At 40.1% G+C, this 23,905-nt stretch overlaps 1 protein-coding gene across 3 annotated transcripts; it reads right to left on the reverse strand.

Moving 5' to 3' along the window:
* Positions 1-714: 714 nt before the first annotated feature.
* Positions 715-22,885, reverse strand: LOC135528351 (membrane cofactor protein-like). 3 transcript variants are annotated; one of them, XM_064957377.1, is made up of 12 exons: positions 22,770-22,885; positions 22,379-22,471; positions 13,447-13,632; positions 11,680-11,776; positions 11,087-11,160; positions 10,811-10,993; positions 7,928-8,104; positions 7,526-7,669; positions 4,910-4,939; positions 4,350-4,391; positions 3,854-3,899; positions 715-2,663 (listed from the first exon to the last, which is right to left on the reverse strand). In XM_064957377.1, the coding sequence occupies exons 2-12, from the start codon at positions 22,455-22,457 to the stop codon at positions 2,639-2,641; spliced, it is 1,083 nt and encodes a 360-aa protein (XP_064813449.1). In that variant the 5' UTR covers positions 22,458-22,471; positions 22,770-22,885; the 3' UTR covers positions 715-2,638. The 3 variants fall into 3 exon arrangements, with proteins under 3 accessions (XP_064813449.1, XP_064813450.1, XP_064813448.1); XM_064957376.1 differs by lacking the exon at positions 715-2,663 and adding an exon at positions 2,670-3,279; XM_064957378.1 differs by lacking the exon at positions 3,854-3,899 and having other exon boundaries at positions 22,770-22,884.
* Positions 22,886-23,905: the final 1,020 nt, after the last annotated feature.

The following is a 23,905-nucleotide window of genomic DNA, read 5'->3' on the forward strand; positions in this document are numbered from 1 at the left end:
TAGGTACCACCTTTTCCTCTTTTATCGTTGGGTTTATTCATTGTGTTATTATTTTTCTCTCTGCATTGTTGGGAAGGGCCCATAAATAAGCAGTTAGTCTGCACTTGTTATTTACAAAGCATGTGACAAATACAATTTTATTTGATATTCAAGATTCATTCTTGATTATCCATAATCACGGTAGCATCCAAGTGGTTAGATATTCTTGTTTTGGAAAAATATATATATTTTCGATTGGGCACAACATAATCCGAGACAAAAACAAACTGCAAAAGCATCCAAAAATCATGACTACTTTCAAAGGGATTCTCCAGTACTTGTGTATACTTTTTAGCCAATAGTTCTGAAGTAGCAAAAACATTTCCCTGAAAATGACACATTTGTACACCACATCATTGCTCTCTCTTGCTCTGCTGTGGGTGCATCATGTGCATCTTGCTAGCCGTCACTGATATGGCGAGGGGCTGAAGCTCATTGGTTGAACTTGAATTGGTAGGGGGCTGGCTCACGTGGAGGAAAATGCACATCTTCCAGAAAAACTGTTGCTTTCAAAACTAGGGATTTCTTGGATAATTGAGGTAAAACAGTAATTCTGCTCATAGATTATGTATGAACTACACGTCGACACATCCAGTCCAAAGCAGGAAGTTCCGGAGCATATCTTTAACACACAAATTCATTTGTCCAAATACTTATGACACCTTGAAATGGGGGGACGAGATAGATCAAATCCGAGTTTATTGGTCGCATACACAGTTTAGCAGATGTTATCGCAGGTACATTGAAATGCTTGTGTTACTGGCTTCTAACAGTGCTGTAAAAAAATGTCAAGCAAGTACACAAATAACAAATTTGAAACAAGAAATCACAAATGACAGGATGAATCCAGTTAACAACCCAAATAAGACTAATCAGTAATCCAAATTCAATCTGTGTATATAAACCAATATATATATATATATACACACACCCACACACAAAGAATGATATGTACAGCAGTAGATTTATTACAGTGAACTATGTCAATAATTCAGTTGATAAATACAGGCGGTGTGCAAAACAGTGTAGCAACAATGCAATGCACAGTAGTAGATCTATTAGAATGAGCAATGTGAAGAATACAGTATATGAACACACAGGGTGAAAACAGTATAACAGAAATGGTCCAGTGTTTAATGTCTCTATATACATGGGACAGCAGCGTTGGCTGTGTGTGTGTGTATGTATACCAGTGGTGGTCTGTGCCATTTAAGATGAGGGAAGAATTATTTTATGTGCGAGCATGTCCTTATTTCTATTACAGCATATTGGATGACTAATTCATATTCCATTCACCTAGTTCAATGTAACAGCGATAGGTTTAGGCTACAACATGATTCTCAATTTTCCCCTATACCCATGAGGTTGCAACAACCTAGCCTATGAATGTAAGTTTACAAAGTAGGCGCACGGGTCAAGAGAAATTTGAGTAATCAAGGTGACGGACATCGACACATTCAATACCGCTTTGCACACTCTTGCCTGCATCTAGCTGATCTAGGATGTGATCATTAGTCCAATAGTTGCAAAATAGTTTATATTGAACAAATTCAGGTATGTTTATTCCCACTTTGTTCAGTCTTAGAATTTGATCACACGCAAACAGTTCATTTTCATAGCCGCCACATACAAACAGCACGAACCCTTTTATTATCATCTCGCATCTACGCACGCTCCTCCTCTCACCTTTTCCCTTCACGTGTGGACATCAGCGATCACAACCAGGCAAAAAAAATAAAAAATAAACTAAGCCAAACCGTCATATCATAATTGAAGTCAATGTACCCAGAGGACAGAAAGTAGTTGTCCTCAGGCTACACCATTGTGTTGTTGCGGCTTCTGTAGACCTTCAGTGCAAAACAGTGTGTGTATATAAATAATTGCATGACGTGAATATATTTAGTATAATTTTTCTCTATTTGAAAAATAATACATTCACTACGGATGGTCCTACCCTTCCTCCTCTGAGGAGGCTCCACTGGTATGTAGGTGTATATATGGGAGTATGGCGACTACGTGTATGAGGTGTGTGAGCTTGTGTGTGTTTTGTCTCTTACTTACTCCAGGAGTACTACTTACTACAGGAGATGGTTGTTGGCTGATCAGGAGTCTGATCGCTTTAAGATACAAGCTGTTTTTCAGTACAGAGCCATGTTTTAGCTTCACTATCCAAATAAATACACAGGGGAATCTTCTTGGATATTTTAATAAATATGATTTCCTTCAAATTCTTTATTTCAAAAGGGTGTAAAACTGGCTTTGTGATGCAGGGTTGCCCTAAAGGGGAGAATTGTAACTAAGAATGTTGGCAATGAGATAAAGCAGGCTCAGATAAAGAGATATTTGTGAAGTACACTGGAAACATGAATAGTTATTGAATAAATCAGGTTTGGCCACTCATTAAGCACAAGCTTCCAAATGAGAGTGAACCAATTCATTCTTCATCATGAGGTTTCTAAACAATCACGTAATAGAACTTCCTTTGAAAGGATATGAACCCGGTGTTTGGGAGAGGCTGCTACATTCATAAGCAGGAGGGTAGTGCATTAAATCACAGCAGCATGTTCACTGTGACTCCCTTCAAGGATGCAAGAGGAGACTAAAGCAAATCAGAAGACTTGGTACTGAAAAAGAAAAAAACAAACAAAAAATACAGTTAAGACAACCCCAGAAAATACATTTCACATTTATTTCCACACATTCTCTGTGTGGATGGGTGGACCTGTGGAACATAAAACGGATAAATCTGTTGGACTTTGACACATACAATATATATTGAAAAGTATGTGGACACCCCTTCAAATTAGAGGATTTGGCTATTTCAGCCACACCCGTTGCGGACAGGTGTATAAAAATCGAGCACAGTCATGCAATCTCAATAGACAAACATTGGTAGTACAATGTCCTTACTGAAGAGCTCAGTGATGCTCACCCATCAAAATAAAAACATTTAGCATTTCACTCAATCACGTCACCCATATTTTTTTATTCCATCTTATTTCAATACAAAGCGAGGTCCATACAAAAATGGCTTGTTGAGATCGGTGTGGAAGAACTTGACTGGCCTGCACAGAGCCCTGACGTCAACCCCATCGAACACCTTTGGGATGAATTGGAACGCCGACTTATTATATGAACTCCGAAGTCCGAAGTCCATCTTCTTACTGTGGCCAAGGGTGCTACAACTCTTTGTCTTCAGAGTTACTAATGGCCACATTTCCTGAGTATCCAACTCGAGAGCTGTAACACAAAAGTCGAGCACTGGTCACCATGTCTGTATTTCTGGGTGTCCAGCAGGCCAAACCGAGCGTGCAACTCAGACGTGCTTTGTGCAAACAAGCCACTCCTTGCCACATGTCACATGCCAAACGGTTTGCTATATGGCACGGAGTGGTAAGGAGTGGAATGTTATGGATACCAGACTAGGCCAAACCCATTGGTCTCATCAATCTGCCACCCTTGCCTGCCATGTGTGTGACAACCCCTCTGGACCTCTTCAACGACAGACACACCAACTAGCTCAATGTTTAAGAACACTAGAAGATTTCTGGGACAAAATGGCCATTGCATTTACTTTGCAGCTCCACTACTGTGGCTGGTGTGTGTATATTGATGTTAAACACCAGAAAGCTTTGCAAATATAAAGCATGCAGCATTTAGCTGAAGCAGCATAGGTGGCTATAACAGCAGCAAGAACTCAAAAGAACACATGAAACTGAACAGTTGTTTTAGTGAGCGCAAAGAAAATAGGGAGGAGCCATGACAGGAAACAAGCCTGGATTGGATGTTAGTTAATGAAATAAGAATTTCTTACCGTGCTTTATATTTGTAGATTATAAATAATATAATACAACCAACGACTAGAAAGAAAAAGGAGACGTTTATAAGGTATTATTTTGTTTAACATATGAAGTAGTTCATTTTTACTTGTATAGAGTTTAAAACCACAACATTCCTTCTCCTTACTGTGAACAACATTAATAAATAATGGGATGTCAACAGAAGGGGGTATTGTTATAGGTTTGTATACCAGTAACAATAGAAAAGTATTACAAATAACTTCATGTCTGTCCTGCAAGAAAAGGCTTGAATAGAATACTACCTAGGTAATAAAAATACATTGGTGAGCATATGCTAGAAAATAAATGAAAATGTTCAACATAAAAATAAAAAAAATACTGCTTATCCCGTTCGTCTTCATAAGATGGAATATAATACAATTCTTGGAACTTGTTTTTGAGAAGATGGTATGACTTGATTTAACAGGTCACCATATTGTACTGTTACTGTCATTATCCACTGCAACTTACCAAGTACACTTAGGACACTCCCTAATGTGATCCAAGTGTGGTCTGTAAGAGAAACAAACAAAACGAGGGAAGGAAGATGCCATCATGAATTTGCAGTGAAGATGAATCATCACTAAATAGCCTAAACACTGCTTGAACCATCAAAGAGATCATACACTGTACAACATGTACGGATGAGCGCTAACTGTTGTAATTTCATACACTGTACAACATGTACGGATGAGAGCTAACTGTTGTAATATCATACACTGTGCAACATGTACGGATGAGAGCTAGTTGTTGTAACATGTACGGATGAGAGCTAACTGTTGTAACATCATACACTGTACAACATGTACGGATGAGAGCTAACTGTTGTAACATCATACACTGTGCAACATGTACGGATGAGAGCTAGTTGTTGTAACATGTACGGATGTGAGCTAACTGTTGTAACATCATACACTGTTGTAACATGTATGGATGAGAGCTAACTGTTGTAACATCATAAACTGTACAACATGTACGGATGAGAGCTAACTGTTCTAACATCAATAGGTAAAAGCTGGGTGACCGCTTACTTTTAGCATCAAGGGGACCAGGTACGCGATCTGTAACACAAAGAAGAGATATTAAGGTTTTTTTGCACACACACACACACACAATAAATACTTTATTTGAATCCAACAATCAAATGTACAAAAAAAGGATCCAAACACTTCAAAAGGTCCATGTATGCATGGCACTCAAGGGTACAGGAAAAGCTTCCCACGACAGCTGAAACAGAGCAGTACCTAGCCAACTGCTTTGCCCTAGTTTTCAGGCTCGCCACCAGCTTTCACCTGCACCCATTTCCATTCATGTTGCGACAGTTGAGGTTCATACTCAGAAGTACGGCCAGGTATCCCCGCCCACTACATGGACTGGGGATGGGTCGTGAATGCTCCATTGATGCTGGTAGACTCGGCCATTGAGTAGAACTTGTTTGAAAGCTTATTTTAGTGTTGTAACAAGCAGAAAAATAAAAAATTGTCCAAAATATCATCCAACCTTTACTGCATTAACGGTGGCAGTTGTTATGCTAGTAAATAATCATGTTTTACCACAGAGCTGCAGCACTCATGTCTGGTCGTGGCGAGCACGCACACACACAGTCTTACACAGCTAACCTTGTGGGGATATACAATTCAGTCCCAATCAAAATCCTATTTTGGTCCACACACACACAGAAGAATGGCCTAACTGAAGAGCTCAGTGACCTTCAACGTGGCACAGTCATAGGATGCCACCTTTCCAACAAAGCAGTTTGTCAAATCTCTGCCCTGATAGAGCTGCCCCATTCAACTGTAAGTGCTGTTATTGTGAAGTGGGAATGTCTAGGAGCAACAACATGCAAAGTGGTAGGCCACACAAGCTCACAGAACGGACCTCGGAGTGCTGAAGCGCGTAAAACCATCTGGTTGCAAAACTCACTACCGAGTTCCAAACTGCCACTGGAAGCAACGTCAGCACAAGAATTGTTTGTCGGGAGCTTCATGAACTGGGTTTCCATGGCCAAGCAGCCACTCACAAGCCTAAAATCGCCAAGCGCCGGCTGGAGTTGTGTAAAGCTCACCGCCTTTGAACTCTGGAGAAGTGGAAACGCGTTCAATCGAGTGATGAATCAGGGCTTTACCACCTGCCAGTCCGACAGACGAATTTGGGTTTGGTGGATGCCAGGAGAACGCTGGTTGAGAGAATGCCAAGAGTGTGCCAAGCTGTCATCAAAAATATTTGTATTTGTTTTAACACTTTTTTGGTTACTACATGATTCCATATGTGTTATTTCATAGTTTTGATACCTTCACTATTATTCTACAATATAGAAAATAATAAAGAAACCTGGAATGAGTAGGTATGTCCAAACTTTAGACTGGTACTGTATACATGGAAGGCGTGAAAGCACCCTAAGGAGGACATCTTTCACTAAGTTAGTTCTCTGCGTCAGACAATATTGTACTTCTAGTGTTATGACGTGTGTGTGTGTGTGTGTGACAGAGAGAGGCTGGGAATTGTCAACAACCTCACGATACGATATCGCAATACTTAGGTGCTGATACGATATGTATTGTGATTCTCAAGATTCCATACGTATTGCGATTAGATACTGTGATTTTATTGCGATTCAATGTCCCAAACATATTGCTCACCATAGGTCTGCTGCAGAAGGACGCCAGAGCCATGAGAAAACGAATGTTGATCAGTCAAATAAAAGTGCTGAAAACAAATTTGCTCCCATTTAAAACGATGGAAAACAAGCTATGAAGAAGTTTTCGTGCAGGTTCAGCCAACAAGTGCAAAAATATTATTGCGATTTGGTCAAAAGGGAGTGTTTCTACATTCATGTGGATGCTACCATGACTACGGAAAATCCTGAATGAATCGTGAATAATGACGAGTGAAAACCTCCCATTATTGTATCATTCTTCACAATTCATTCAGGATTATCCATATAATCAAGGTAGCATCCACATTAATGTAAAAGTGTTTAAAAACATATTCTCGGCCTCCCGGGTGGCATCGTGGTTAAGGGCGCTGTACTGCAGCGCCAGCTGTGCCATCAGAGACTGAGTTTGCGCCCAGGCTCTGTCGTAACCGGCCGCGACCAGGAGGTCCGTGGGGCGACGCACAATTGGCCAAGCGTCGTCCGGGTTAGGGAGGGCTTGGCCGGTAGGGATGTCCTTGTCTCATCGCGCACCAGCGACTCCTGTGGCAGGCCGGGCGCAGTGCACACTCACCAAAGTTGCCAGGTGCACAGTGTTTCCTCCGACACATTGGTGCGGCTGGCTTCCAGGTTGGATGCGCGCTGTGTTAAGAAGCAGTGCGGCTTGGTTGGGTTGTGTATCGGACGACGCAAGACTTTCAACCTTCGTCTCTCCCGAGCCCGCACGGGGGTTTTAGCGATGAGACAAGATAGTAGCTACTAAAAACAATTGGATACCACAAAATTGGGGAGAAAAAGGGGTAAAAAAACAAAAACAAATCTTATTTACAATAAAAGTGACTCCAAAATGACACAATACATTATTTACCATTCATTTCTATGACATTGTATCATCTCAAATCCAAAACAACAAAAATGTTCACTAAAAATACTTTTGTAGCTCACTGTAAAATTAGATTAGGATTGTGCCAAGCAGTATCAAAATGGACTGTACCTTCGTTTGTGGTTTTCTTTGAAGCAGTGGTAGTAGCTGCTGTGGTAGTAGCTGTTGTGGTAGTAGCTGTTGTGGTAGTAGCTGTTGTGGTAGTAGTAGTAGTAGTAGTAGTAGTAGTAGGGGGCTTTGTTGTCGTCGGAAGGGCTATAAAGGCATGCAATGCAATTAGGCCAATAACTATTCTTGTCTAGTCTGTCACATCAATGTACTGTTGTTATCCCTCCACATACCATATTGTCTTATCAAAATATTCTCTATATGTTTATATGAGATCAATTCAATTCAGAAAGTCAGTTTGCTGACACATTGGTCATCTGGCACTAAATACCAAATGAGGCACAAAATATCTGATCCAAAATACAGGATAAAGTATGTTAAGTAACACACTGAAACAAGCCTTACCTTTGCATGTGGGAATAGAAGCTGACCAGCCTTCTATTTCACATGTCAGACTGGCCTCTCCCATCATCTTATATCCATCGTTGCACTTATACCTCACAAAAGACTTGTGCTGGTAGGGGGGCAGACGACCTTCAATCCTAACGCCATTCTCAACAACAGGAGGAGGACATGAAACCACTGCAGATGTAAACAAAGAGATGTTTATTCTCTATGGTTGTGAAGTAAAGGTGGCCAAAGTCTATTTGTTGGTTTTAGGCTACTTGAAGCAATATAAACACAATGTTGTTATAACCACCTATTTATGTATATTATGCAACTAATCTTTTCAATAAATAGGCTATATTTTTGCAACTAATTTCCCCTGAGCTCAATGTTGCATCATGGTTTTAAGTGTATAGCACACATTAGGGCAGGGCTGCACATACATCTTCCTGGAGATCTACTGTCCAGTAGGTCTTCAGTCCAACCCTAATTTAGCATATCTGATTCAGCAAGTTAAGATCTTGTAGCGAAGCTAATAAGTAGAATCAGGTGTGTTAAATTAGGGTTGGACTGAAAACCCACAGGACTGTAGAGCTCCAGGAAGAGGGTTGGGCAGCCCTGCATTAGGGTGTGCACTGTTCAGACCGCTCCTTAGGCTGTCTCATGTACATCTGTATTATCAGGCTAGATACTGTGATATTTATACACTTATTTTATCATCTGGACTGTGACCTTGCTCATGATTGTGTAGTGGACAGGACTGGGTAGGTTCATTTCTAAATATAATCCGTTACCTGTCCAAAATTGTAATCAGTTACATAACATTTGGAGTACTCAAACACAGTAATGTAAGCCGATTACTTTTCCCTTAAGAGGCATTAGGAGTAGGCAAAGGATCCATCAAACGCATTTGGTGTGTCATCATAGTGGTCTCTTACTTATGGTCAGACTCGCTCTGGTGGAACAAACTTAAAACTTGCCCCGTTTTTCAAAGCTGAAATGAATGTCATTGAGAAAACAGAAAGGTGTTGAATGTAGAGGTTGACCGATTATGATTTTTCAACACGATGCCGATTATTGGAGGACAAAAAAAGCCGATACCGATCAAAATCGGCCAATTTTTAAAAATGTATTTGTAATAATGACAATTACAACAATACTGAATGAACACTTATATAATACATCAATAAAATCAATTTAGCCTCAAATAAATAATGAAACATGTTCAATTTGGTTTAAATAATGCAAAAACATAGTGTTGGAGAACAAAGTAAAAGTGCAATATGTGCCATGTAAGAAAGCTACCGTTTAAGTTCCTTGCTCAGAACATGAGAACATATGAAAGCTGTTGGTTCCTTTTAACATGAGTCTTCAATATTCCCAGGTAAGAAGTTTTAGGTTGTAGTTATTATAGGAATTATAGGACTATTTCTCTCTATACCATTTGTATTTCATATACCTTTGACTATTGGATGTTCTTATAGGCACTTTAGTATTGCCAGCGTAACAGTAAAGCTTCCGTCCCTCTCCTCGCTCCTACCTGGGCTCGAACCAGGAACACAACGACAGACACCCTCAAAGCAGCGCTACCCATGCAGAGCAAGGGGAACAACTACTCCAAGTCTCAGAGCGAGTGACGTTTGAAACGCTATTAGCGCGCACCCCGCTAACTAGCTAGCCATTTCACATCGTTACGCCAGCCTAATCTCGGGAGTTGATAGGCTTGAAGTAATAAACAGAAGAGCTGCTGGCAAAACTCACGAAAGCGCGGTTTGAATGAATGCTTATGAGCCTGCTGGTGCCTACCATCGCTCAGTCAGACTGCTCTATCAAATCATAGACTAATTATAACATAATAACACACAGAAATGGGAGCCGGATCATCTCGAAAACAAGACTTTTATTCTTTCAGTGAAATACGGAACCGTTCCGTATTTTATCTAACAGGTGGCATCCATCAGTCTAAATATTCCTGTTACATTGCACAACCTTCAATATTATGTCATAATTACGTACAATTCTGGCAAATTAGTTCGCAATGAGCCAGGCGGCCCAAACTGTTGCACACACCCTGACTCTGCGTGCACTGACCATAAGAGAAGTGACACAATTTCACCTGGTTAATATTGCCTGCTAACCTGGATTTCTTTTAGCTAAATATGCAGGTTTAAAAATATATACTACTGTGTATTGATTTGAAGGAAAGCATTGGTGTTTATGGTTAGGGCCACGTTAGAGCAACAACAGTCCTTTTTCGACGAATGCGCACAGCATCGATTATATGCAACGCAGGACACGCTAGATAAACCATGTTTAGTTATAACTAGTGATTATGATTGATTAAGTTTAATGCTAGCTAGCAACTTACCTTGGCTTCTTACTGCATTCGCGTAACAGGCCGGCTCCTCGTGAGGAAGGTGGTTAGAGCGTTGGACTAGTTAACTATAAGGTTGCAAGATTCAATCCCTGAGCTGACAAGGTAAAAATCTGTCGTTCTGCCGCTGAACAAGGCAGTTAACCCACCGTTCCTAGGCCATTATTGAAAATAGGAATGTGTTATTAACGGACTTGCCTAGTTAAAGATTAAATAAAAGGTGTAAAAAATAAAAATATTTTTTTTTTATATATATATTTTTTTAAATCAGCGTCCAAAATTACCGATTGTTATGAAAACTTGAAATCGGCCCTATTTAACCGTGCATTCCGATTAATCGGTCGACCTCTAGTTGAATACTTTCTGAAGTCAAATAATGCAAGTAATCTAGTTTTCAAAAGTATCTAATCTGATTACAATATCTTATCAGTGTGAACAGTTCATACGAACAGTTCTATGTCTTGTCAACAACCATAATTATGACTGTTTAAAACAGAAGGGGGGGAAAAGGCAAGCTTTCAACGTACTTTTACACTCCGGTGGAGCTGGCTGGAATTCTCCGTCCTTTTCACAGACTATGGATTTAATTCCAACCAGAGTGAATTCCTTCTCACAGCTATATTCCACAACACTTCCATAGTGGTACTCTTCATCAGGTGGGATAACAAGTCCACCGTTGACAATGGTGGGGGGCTTTCCACACTTCACCACTGCAGAGTAGAACACAACAGCAGTTATGAACAGTTTTGATCTTGGCACAAGCATAGAACTGTTTAAGATATTGTTATTTTCACTTGACTAACCTTCACATACAGGAACTCTGCCATCCCAGCCTTCGACCATACAGTTCCTTACACCACTGCCCACAAGCATATAGCTGAAAAAGAGAAAGATTAGACAAAAAGAGAAAGATTAGACAGTATTTGCTTTAAGGATAGCAAGGGTTACAACAGAGACAGCTCTGACCTTAAGCAAGATAGTAAAGGAAGATCATAGGCTAAACATGAAACATTTCCTTCAGCTTTTAGGGAGGGGAAGTATGATTAAGGCCGATCTGGAAATCATAAAATTAGGCCTACAAATGGACAGTTGACATGTTAAAGAACTCAGTTCAGCCCATGAAGATAGACTCATCATGGACATTGCCAATAAGGGTTTCCAGCATTTTAAAATAGCCAACTGGGTGGGGATTCCTATGAGTTGGGAGCCCAATGAAGAAGAATAAAAATGGACAACTTTAAAACATAATGGTCACAGATGCTATAATGGCACAGATACAAAGATGAGTGCTCTCTTTATGGTTCAGCCCTATGAGAGAGACAGAGAGAGAGACAGAGAGAGAGAGACACAGAGACGGACACAGAGAGAGATATGAGGCAAATAGCCTTGCACTGACCCAGTGTCACAGAAAGCAACAGCCATGGCGCCAAACAGAACCCCTGAGAGATTATATTGGCCGTTCATCACTTCTCCTGGTGAGCCACACGACCTTACTGAAACCATAAAAAATAAAATAAAAAAAGTCATGTACGGAGGAAATGTAGGCTAGCCTGACCTGTTTTGTGCCAACATTCCACTCCTTGCCACTGTGTCATATGCCAAACATGGCAAGGAGTGGAATGTTGAAAGAAAACCGGTCCAGATTCCAGGCTCGGCTACTTTTTCAGTGAGTTTTATGATTGGGCAATGAATATATCAAGTTGTGAGTGGGTGAGTAAAAACTGTTTAGTGAAAAGCATGAGCTGGTGCATACCCAAAAGAGTTAGGAGGTGCAGACTAACAGAGAGTAAACTATAGGCTATAAAAAGAGTTGCACACTGTATATACACAAGCTCCCAGCAATTTATTGGGTAAACCAACATTTCAAGATCACTGTGCCTTCTTCAGGGTAATATCATAAATGCTTGAACAGCGTTATATAATCAACCAGTGTAATTAATGCAACCAATGACTAGTGAGGGGTATGTCATAGTAATTAGGGTGCTGAGGATGAAAAAGTTACTGTTAAAAGACAATAGTTTACAGCATGTTAAATATATTAGGCTATTGTTTTCATCATATTACAACATGATTAGATATTGTACAAACACGAAAATGCATTTTACTATTTCATATATAGATTTAATTGTTTCCAATTAATTTAATCTTAGTCACATGCAAATCCTTTGGTTCAAACGCAATGCATAATAAGCATCTCTACCAGGGAACATCTTGGGTGCACACTGATAAGCTGTGGAAAGAATACGTTCATTTAGCAGACCTGGTCATAAAAAAAGGGGGACTTGTTTATTAAAAAGGGCCCGAGGTCCAAGTCAACATTCAGACCACTAGTATTTTTTTGTATAGGAGATCCAGTAGGCCTCCCTCTAGTAGTAGGGTCTCAATGTTACCTCCTCTCCTTGGTAGGAGAACATGCTCGATACCTCTTTTGTATTTGAGGGAAGAAATAGGATGGTTAGCCCCAACAGTGAGCTGCTACTGGGTAGTCAGTGTTCTTGCACCTGATTGAGCTGCGGTGTTCAGCTATGCGTTGTTTTAATCCCCCCCCCCCCCCCTTTGTCCTACATGGGTTTTCCCACATGGACAGGTGAGGAGATAGCTTCCTCCATGTGTCTTGCATGAGATGACACCACTAACAGGAATTTTTAGATTATGACACACCTCACTATTGTCATTGGTTGCACAAACTGTTTGTTTATATAGTCTGAGGTGCGCTCAGTTCGCTTGCTACATTGCAGAACGGTTTGTGCTGAACGACACGTTTCCCCAAATCGCTCTTGAACAGAGGTACATTTGCTCCCGTGTGGCGAGGTGTGGCTTGAAGCAATGAGTGACGTATTTAAAAAAAAAAAAAAAAAAGACAGAGCCACGATGACAAGGCTCCCCAACCCCTCCACGTTTTTCAACAGGTCGTTCCGTACAGCACCGCTTCGGTTTAATTGAATGCTCCAGAATGTAAACATTTACTGAGCGAAGCTCTGGTTCAAGCATTCATGATATTACCCTGAAGAAGGCACAGTGATACTGAAACATTGGTGGTTCACCCAATAAATTACTGGGAGCTTATATAGAGTGGGCGACTATTTATTTTTAGAACTAAAAATATTTACAGGAATATGGCCTAACTTTTTAGCACAATAAAAAATACAATTATTGGAAATACATTCGCATGTCAGTGTCACTGTACTCCACACGCCAGCAGTACAGGTGACTAATCGAGACCCTCTTGCACGGACATATCCAGTTGAACACTCAAAACTTGCTCTTGTTCCATTTCCAAATGTCTCTTGAGTTGATGTAAAAACCATGTTTGACCCATCTAACGGTATGGGTTTGGAGCAGTCTTGACCTGAAAACAAAGGAGACAAAATTGAATGATCAAGGTGGATAAATACTGGAGACAACACCTTCAAAACCCACATTGTCTCATGTCAGATGGGGTCATTCTAACCCGACACGCAGGAGCCATGTGTCTAACAAAACGTGGAACTCATGGTGCTTTCAAGACAACTCATACACTCGAAGGGTTAACATTTACGTACGTGTTTTGCGTAGAGCTTCCTATTGGTCGATTATTCCAAGTGGGAAGCTCTGAGCTCATTTTTCTACAGTGGGTTTCCAAGTCAAAAATGTTAGTTTTGAGCTGTCTTGAAAGCTGCATCTCTTATATTGAGGTTTTGCTCATTTTCCAAACACTAGTTCTTAGTTTTGAAAATCACGCAGATATAACGCACTGGTTACCAGAGACGGAAGTGGAAGCGAGACACCCCACTGTTCTTTTTCTGGTTCAATTAAAGGCAAATGAACTAAGTAGATCAGACTCAGTTACTATTGCATTGGTGTCTATAGGAGACCCACCCCGTTAAGTAGACCAGAATTTTTTTTACAGTGGTAAACAATCTGATTAAACCATCTTTGCTGGCTCCTACGGAAAGAAATGCTTGATCAGCTCCTCTTGCCCCAGCTAGCAGCCTTGTGCTAGCTTGTTTGAATGGCCAGTATGGTAGCTAGTTTGCCAGCTTGTTGATGAAGTTGTATGCCACTAAAGATACGGGACTGTTCTTAGAAATCATCATGCATCTGACTGGCACTGTCTCACTGCTTTGTAACGTTTGGCCAACGCGATGACGTCGCAGCTGGAACCGTTATTAACATTAACTAATCAGAACATTAATGAAAACGAATTTGTGTTATTAGATTGGTTTTTACGACTGCACTTGAAGAAACTTTCAAAGTTCTTGACATTTTGCGGATTGACTAACCTTCATGTTTTAAAGTAATGGTGGACTGTCGTTTCTCTTTGCTTATCGGAGCTGTTCTTGCCATAATATGGACATGGTCTTTTACCAAATAGGGCTATCTTCTGCATACCACCCTTAACTTGTCACAACACAACTGATTGGCTCAAACGCATTAAGAAAATACATTTCACAAAATGAACAAGACACACCCGTTAATTGAAATGCATTTCAGGTGACTACCCCATGAAGCTGGTTGAGAGAATGTCAAGAGTGTGCAAAGCTGTCATCAAGGCAAAGGGTGGCTATTTGAAGAATATAAAATATATTTGTATTTAAAAAAAAATTGTTACATGATTCCATGTTGTTATTTCATAGTTTTGATGTCGTCACTATTAATTTACAATGTGGAAAATAATACAAATAAAGAAAAACCATTGAATGGCTAGGTGTTCTAAAACTTGACTGGTACCGTACACCTAAATTAACATTGCAGGACTGTGGTTGGGTTCGGGACCAGTTCTTGTGGTAGCGTGTGGGAGTCGGACAGAAAGCCAAGAGGAGTGAAACTGGGCTGACATTCTGCACATTTTCTTATCAATGAAACTATCTGATCAATACATTTTTATGTTACCAAAACTATAATCCGTTACAAACACAGTGTACTAAGTTTCATAGACTTTGCCAAAGTTGACATTGTTTAGAAGTAGTGCAAGGTTAAATTGAGTTTGTTGTCCATCCTGCATCTGTGCACAATCTCTTCAGCACTCCACCAATCAGGCATTTATGGTAGTGGCCAGACGGAAGCCACTCCTTATTCTCCATGGACTTTTACTGAGAACACCTCCTCCCAGCTGCCCACTGCACTGAGGATAGGAAACACTCACCACCGATAAATCCACTATAATTGAGAATTTCAATAAGCATTTTTCTACGGCTGGCCATGCTTTCCACCTGGCTACCCCTACCCCGGTCAACAGCACTGCAACCCCCACAGCAACTCGCCCAAGCCTTCCCCATTTATCCTTCTCCCAAATCCAGTCAGCTGAAGTTCTAAAAGAGCTACAAATCAGCCAAGTTAGACCCTTTCTTTCTAAAATTATCTACCGAAATTGTTGCAACCCCTATTACTAGCCTGTTCAACCTCTCTTTCGTGTCATCTGAGATTCCCCCAAAGATTGGAAAGCAGCTGCGGTCAGGGGGGGGGGGGGGGGGACTCTTGACCCAAACTGCTACAGACCTATATCTATTCTACCCTCCCTTTCTAAGGTCTTCAAAAGCCAAGTCAACAAACAGATTACCGACCATTTCGAATCCCACCATACCTTCTCCACTATGCAATCTGGTTTCAGAGCTGGTCATGGGTGCACCTCAGCCACGCTCAAGATTCCTCAACGATATCTTAACCGCCATCGATAAGAAACAATACTGTGCAGCCGTATTCATTGATCTGGCCAAGGCTTTCGACTCTGTCAATCACCACATTCTTATCGGCAGACTGAACAGCCTTGGTTTCTCAAATGACTGCCTCGCCTGGTTCACCAACTACTTCTCTGATAGAGTTCAGTGTGTCAAATCAGAGGGCCTGTTGTCCAGGCCTCTGGTAGTCTCTATTGGACCGACTTCTCTGTAAATATCTTAAGGGATATTTTTTTATCAATAATGACTTAATTATGTATACATTTCAAATCAGGACTGACTAATCAGAATACTATTATGTTACTGTATAGATGTATGAATTCTTTTAATCCTAGTACGGAATATAATGTGTGTAAATATAATCAAGAATTAGAACAAAGACTGTCTGTTCCTTGGTAGAAATGAATGAACTTATCGTCAGACTGGCTAGAATGCTTATCTACACAAGAAGACCTTGGCCTGGTCATAAATTATCTAAATTGGTGGGAGGCGATGTAGGATGGCTTGAGAACTATACTGCCATTATACCGGAGAGGCGGAGAGACGGGACAGTTCGAAACCTAATGATGTCATTTTCAGTTTATAACCTGTTGTAAAATGTATCATGTTCATTACTCTCGAGAATAAACGCTAATGCTTGATTTTGAGACTGGTCTCTGCCCATTTTATGCAAATAAGTTTCTTAAAAATCCTTAGAAATGGGCTGAGTATTAATTTAATTGGGTATTAAACATATAGGAATTTAATTCCTCTAACATCATCAATGATGTCGCTCTTGCTGCTGGTGAGTCTATGATCCACCTCTACGCAGACAATACCATTCTGTATACTTCTGGCCCTTCTTTGGACACTTAACAAACCACCAAACGAGCTTCAATGCCATACAACACTCATTCCGTGGCATCCAATTGCTCTTAAATACAAGTAAAACTAAATACATGCTCTTCAACCGATCGCTGCCTGCTTCTGCCCGCCCGTCCAACATCACTACTCTGGACGGTTCAGACTTAGAATATGTGGACAACTACAAAACCCTAGGTGCCTGGTTAGACTGTAAACTCTCCTTCCAGACTCACATCAAACATCTCCAATCCAAAGTTAAATCTAGAATTGGCTTCCTATTTCGCAACAAAGCATCCTTCACTCATGCTGCCAAACATACCCTTGTAAAACTGACCATCCTACCAATCCTCGACTTCGGCGATGTCATTTACAAAATAGCCTCCAATACCCTACTCAATAAATTGGATGCAGTCTATCACAGTGCCATCCGTTGTCACCAAAGCCCCATATACTGCCCACCACTGCGACCTGTATGCTCTCGTTGGCTGGCCCTCGCTTCATACTCGTCGCCAAACCCACTGGCTCCAGGTCATCTACAAGACCCTGCTAGGTAAAGCCCCCCCTTATTTCAGCTCGCTGTTCACCGTAGCAGCACACACCTTTAGCACGAGCTTCAGCAGGTATATCTCTGGTCACCCCCAAAACCAATTCTTCCTTTGGCCACCTCTTTCCAGTTCTCTGCTGCCAATGACTGGAACGAACTACAAAAATCTCTGAAACTGGAAACACTTCTCCCTCACTAGCTTTAAGCACCATTTGTGAGAGCAGCTCACAGATTACTGCACATAGCTCATCTATAATTTAGCCCAAACAACTACCTCTCCCCCTACTGTATTTATTTAGCTCCTTTGCACCCCATTATTTCCACTGCAAATCTACCATTCCAGTGTTTTACTTGCTATATTGTATTTACTTCGCCACCATTGCATTTTTTTTGCCTTTACCTCCCTTATCTCACCTCATTTGCTCACATTGTATATAGACTTATTTTTCTACCGTATGTTTGTTTTACTCCATGTGTAACTCTGTTGATGTATGTCGAACTTTTGCTTCATCTTGGTAGGTCGCAATTGTAAATGAGAACTTGTTCTCAACTTGCCTACCTGGTTAAATAAAGGTGATATGATTTTTTTTATGTATATTTTTTTTATTGTAATTAAGATTTTTTTCTTAACTGACTTGCATAGTTAAAGGTTAAATATATATTTTTAAATACATTATGGGGTACTGTGTGTAGATTGGGGGGGGAATAATGGGGATTTGCACTGTATGTGTATTCTACTTGAACACAGCGTCCCCACATTTCCCACTCCAAATAGCCTGAAGCCACAGGCTTCTTTTCACACAGAGGTAAAGTTGGTTTTATAAATTCCACATTCGGACATTCAACGGGTGTTCTCCAAAAGCCATTTGAAAATCAATAACTAATTCACCGTTTGTCACAAAATCAGACTTATTCTATAAATGTCTAGCATAGTTTTACCTTTTTTTTGGTAGAAATTCCAGTTGACTTGATAGAAATACATACAGTGCCTTGCGAAAGTATTCGGCCCCCTTGAACTTTGCGACCTTTTGCCACATTTCAGGCTTCAAACATAAAGATATAAAACTGTATTTTTTGTGAAGAATCAACAACAAGTGGGACACAATCATGAAGTGGAAAGACATTTATTGGATATTTCAAACTTTTTTAACAAATCAAAAACTGAAAAATTGGGCGTGCAAAATTATTCAGCACCTTTACTTTCAGTGCAGCAAACTCTCTCCAGAAGTTCAGTGAGGATCTCTAAATGATCCAATGTTGACCTAAATGACTAATGATGATAAATACAATCCACCTGTGTGTAATCAAGTCTCCGTATAAATGCACCTGCACTGTGATAGTCTCAGAGGTCCGTTAAAAGCGCAGAGAGCATCATGAAGAACAAGGAACACACCAGGCAGGTCCGAGATACTGTTGTGAAGAAGTTTAAAGCCGGATTTGGATACAAAAAGATTTCCCAAGCTTTAAACATCCCAAGGAGCACCGTGCAAGCGATAATATTGAAATGGAAGGAGTATCAGACCACTGCAAATCTACCAAGACCTGGCCGTCCCTCTAAACTTTCAGCTCAAACAAGGAGAAGACTGATCAGAGATGCAGCCAAGAGGCCCATGATCACTCTGGATGAACTGCAGAGATCTACAGCTGAGGTGGGAGACTCTGTCCATAGGACAACAATCAGTCGTATATTGCACAAATCTGGCCTTTATGGAAGTGGCAAGAAGAAAGCCATTTCTTAAAGATATCCATAAAGTGTTGTTTAAAGTTTGCCACAAGCCACCTGGGAGACACACCAAACATGTGGAAGAAGGTGCTCTGGTCAGATGAAACCAAAATTGAACTTTTTGGCAACAATGCAAAACGTTATGTTTGGCGTAAAAGCAACACAGCTCATCACAATGAACACATCATCCCCACTGTCAAACATGGTGGTGGCAGCATCATGGTTTGGGCCTTCTTTTCTTCAGCAGGGACAGGGAAGATGGTTAAAATTGATGGGAAATGGATGGAGCCAAATACAGGACCATTCTGGAAGAAAACATGGAGTCTGCAAAAGACCTGAGACTGGGACGGAGATTTGTCTTCCAACAAGGCAATGATCCAAAACAAAGCAAAATCTACAATGGAATGGTTCAAATAAACATATCCAGGTATTAGAATGGCCAAGTCAAAGTCCAGACCTCCAATCGAGAATCTGTGGAAAGAACTGAAAACTGCTGTTCAACAATGCTCTCCATCCAACCTCACTGAGCTCGAGCTGTTTTGCAAGGAGGAATGGGAAAAAATTTCAGTCTCGATGTGCAAAACTGATAGACATACCCCAAGCGATTTACAGCTGTAATCGCAGCAAAAGGTGGCGCTACAAAGTATTAACTTAAGGGGGCTGAATAATTTTGCACGCCCAATTTTTCAGTTTTTGATTTGTTAAAAAAGTTTGAAATATCCAATAAATGTCGTTCCCCTTCATGATTGTGTCCCACTTGTTGTTGATTCTTCACAAAAAAATACAGTTTTATATCTTTATGTTTGAAGCCTGAAATGTGGCAAAAGGTCGCAAAGTTCAAGGGGGCCAAATACTTTCGCAAGGCACTAACTACGGCATCTATAAAATGCCATTTAAACAGTATAAATCAATAGCGTTTTCACTGACAATCAAACTAGGTATGATTTATTCTATAAATGTGTAGTGTACTTTTACAACCTTTGCTTGGAGTAGAATTTCCAGTTTTGATAAATACATAAAATCTAAAATATTGCATTTAAAGACAAAAAATATCAATAACTAATTCAGTGATTTCACAGAAAAGTGAAAATATGCATATTCTGTGGCAGTCCGCCAATAGCGTTGAATAGTCCCAGCGTTATGCAACTGTTCAGGGAAGTCAGGAACCAAGACACGCAGTCAGTGAGGAAAGCAGAGGCTAGCTTTTTCAAGCAGATATTCACACCCTGTAGCTCTAACTCCAAAAAGTTTTGGGACACTAAAGTCCATGGAGAACAAGAGCACCTCCTCCCAGCTGCCCACTGCACTGAGGCTAGGTAACACGGCCACAACTGATAAATCCATGATAATCGAAAATTTCAATAAGCATTTCTCAACGGCTGGCCATGCCTTCCTCCTGGCTACTCCAACCCGGCCAACAGGTTTTCTGAGTTACAAAAGACCAGATTGTGCTGTCATTTTGCACATTCTACAGTTCTAACAAACAGTAACATAATATCTGAATACTTCTCTGTATGCTTTAGTGTCTAGCAAGCCAAGACCACGGGACTTGGTGTATGTAGGAGCAATTTCTTATCGTGAATAGGGTGGTGAACCTAGTAAAGTGGCAAGTCTAGATATCACAGACAACTCCTTTTGAGCAGTGTCCGTCTGTTATACATTTGATCAATGGGTATAATGGTAAATCTGATCCCCAAGGGCTCACTTGGATATTTAGAGTTGGAGGTAAAGAAAAATATATAAGACTAGGACATTAAAACACTGGCAGAATTCTTTCATCCACATAAAGTATGTCTTTTAAAAGTATAAATACCTTTCTAAGACTACTGTCTTTCTGGATGTTTTAAAAGGTTTGCAAATAGTTCTTTCTGCAAGGAATGTGAATTGAAAGGGATACCCGCTAGTATAATGGGTATAAATGTGTGGTAGTTGCACACCTCCCTGCTGAATTATGTAGTGCCGATTTGGGCCAGTAGATTTATTTATTTTGGTCAGGTTTGCGCTGTTCTATGAAGGGAGTAGTACACAGCGTTGTACGGGATCTTCAGTTTCTTGGCAATTTCTCACATGGAATAGCCTTCATTTCTCGGAACAAGAATAGACTGACGAGTTTCAGAAGTGCTTTTTTTCTGGCCATTTTGAGCCTGTAATCGAACCCACAAACGCTGCTCCAGATACTCAACTAGTCTAAAGGCCAGTTTTATTGCTTCTTTAAAATCAGAACAGTTTAACTGTGCTAACATAATTGCAAAGGGTTTTCTCATGATCAATGAGCCTTTTAATGGTAAACTTGGGTTAGCTAACACAACATGCCATTGGAACACAGGAGTGATGGTTGCTGATAATGGGCCTCTGTACGCCTATGTAGACATTCCATTAAAACTCAGCTGTATCCAGCTACAATAGTCATTTACAACATTAACAATGTCTACACTGTATTTCTGATCAATTTGATGTTATTTTAAGAGACAATTGTTTTGCTTTTCTTTCACAAACAAGGACATTTCTAAATGATCCCAAACTTTTGAACTGTAGTGTATGTTATGGTTCACTCTTAGTTTTCGTTATCCCCACTGTGGAATGGCCATGTTGATCCTATTGGTCCTCTTGATCCACCAACCTGTCTTCTTTGATGACCCCTTCATCCTGTAGTTTTTTTACCCCTGTAATCTAATTTGACTTAAGATGCACATTTTATGCCAGGCCCCTTCTAATAGGGTATAACAGACTCCTTAGAACTTTGACCACGTGCCCTCTAGACAGACTACATGCCCTCTATCAAAAACTGTAATGTTTACACAAAACAAAGGTTGTAAAAGTATGCTAAACCTTTATAGAATAAATCATACATAGTTTGATGTTTGTGAAAAACGGTGAATTAGTTAATGATTTATACAGTTTTAAATGGCTTTTGGCTAATGTATGTTGAATGTCCGAATATACAACGAACTTTACCTAGGGTCTTTTCATTGGCTCTATTTCCCTGCATGGAAGCATTGCAAACCATCGGTTGGGATTTTTGACCTGGCTTCATGTACTCCTCCTGAACAACACTGCAGCCTATCGGTATGTTGTGCTATTTCTGTATAACAAAAATAATCGATGACGACCAAGTTGACGATTTTACAATGGGGGTCAATAGGAAATTGATGTTGGTATTCCCCAACTATTCTCATTGCATTCTCAAACCCTGGTCTATATGAAAAGCGTTCCCGGAAGTCTCGGAGTGTTGCGCCCCTAGGTTTAGAAACTATGTGGTACACGCTTCAAACCAATGGATGAAAACATGCAGTCATAGAAATAGAGTTCTGCTTGTAGATGACCCTACCTTGAACAGTGAGAACCATGAGGGCAAGGTGGACCATCCATATTGTCAAGAACCAACAGACGTCTTTAAAGGGCTGCATGACGTCTTCGTTTCCTGTAACGAGCAGCAGCACACAATCTCCTGAATTGGTTGGTTTGCTTGATAATCTGTACTGTAAAGTTTGTTCCCCTCTTATAAGGATGAATTTCTCAATATCCACTTGTCGTAATCACACTGTGTTCACAATAAAATACAGGTACAACTAAGTTAGCTAGCTGGTACTGGAGACTGCGAGCTAGCTAGCATGGCTAATTAACGTTAGCTAGCTACTGTGTTTGCGTACATCGCACTTTCTTCTATAACAATGTCCAATAATGATCAGTTATAGTATTAGGAAAACTCATAGTCTTACCTTATTGTACAAGTAGTCCAGCTACGACTTCTTCAACTGACAGCTCCGTCTGCCTGTTTCGCAACAGCAAATGAACGTTTATTTTGCGAATTTCCTGGTTTGCGGCGGTCTTGAAGGAAGTGAGAATAGTGGAATTTGCGGTTGGCCTTCAAAATAAAAGTTCCCCATGTAACCTAATCCAAAGAGTGGAATAATGCCATATTTGGACAAAAAAAATGCTAAACAGGGTTGTAATGGTGTTACATAACTTAAAAATAAAATACAATTATGATTTATATTTACAATAAATATAAACAGTCGAAATTCCACTGTGGATGTATTAGATCAGGGGTCTCAATTTGTCTATCACTGTGTGTCGCCAATTGATGTGATAACCATCTTGAGGGATGACAGAAATACTTTCCCCGAAACCTTCTCAATTAAACGTTAACTACAAAGTAGGCTTACATGGCAGAAGTAGTGTATATCATGAGTAAGTATGTTATTTTGATATATTATTTGTCATTTGCTAATTTAGCCATGAAATGAGCAATGGTTCTGTACTACTGCTGCTATCAACACATTAGATGGCACATTCCTCACTAGCTCGATGCCCAATTAAAGGGGAATTATACAAAAATAAAAAATATATATTGCCAGAAAATATAGTGCACGACTTTCTATTGTACACTAAGTACCTGGGGAAGAGTCACGGGGAAGAGAATAATGTGCCTACTTGAAAGCTAGTTTTGTAGCTCACAACATCTAAAAAAAAACATCTTTAAGTATCTCATTCTAGAAAAGTTTGGAGACCGCTGTATTAGGCACACTGGACTTCGAGTAAAAGTAAAGATACCTTAATAGAAAATGTCTCAAATAAAAGTAACCCAGTAAAATTATACTTGAGTAAAAGTATAAGGTTTAAAAAATAAATAAAAAGATGTCTATGTTTGCTTCAGATTTGGTCCAGTCTGGACCAGCCTTGATTTGGCCCAAACATAGATGCCTTTAAATGACATATTTTCAACTTTCATTGAGAAATGAAAATTTACCTGATTTCAATGTCTGGAAAATACATATTTTCACCTTTCATTCAGAACCTAAATCGAACTTCAACGTCTGGAAAAATACATATTTTAGACGTCTTTTCAGCGTAA

This window comes from Oncorhynchus masou, chromosome 33, assembly GCF_036934945.1.
Source record: "Oncorhynchus masou masou isolate Uvic2021 chromosome 33, UVic_Omas_1.1, whole genome shotgun sequence".
Taxonomy (NCBI): domain Eukaryota; kingdom Metazoa; phylum Chordata; class Actinopteri; order Salmoniformes; family Salmonidae; genus Oncorhynchus; species Oncorhynchus masou.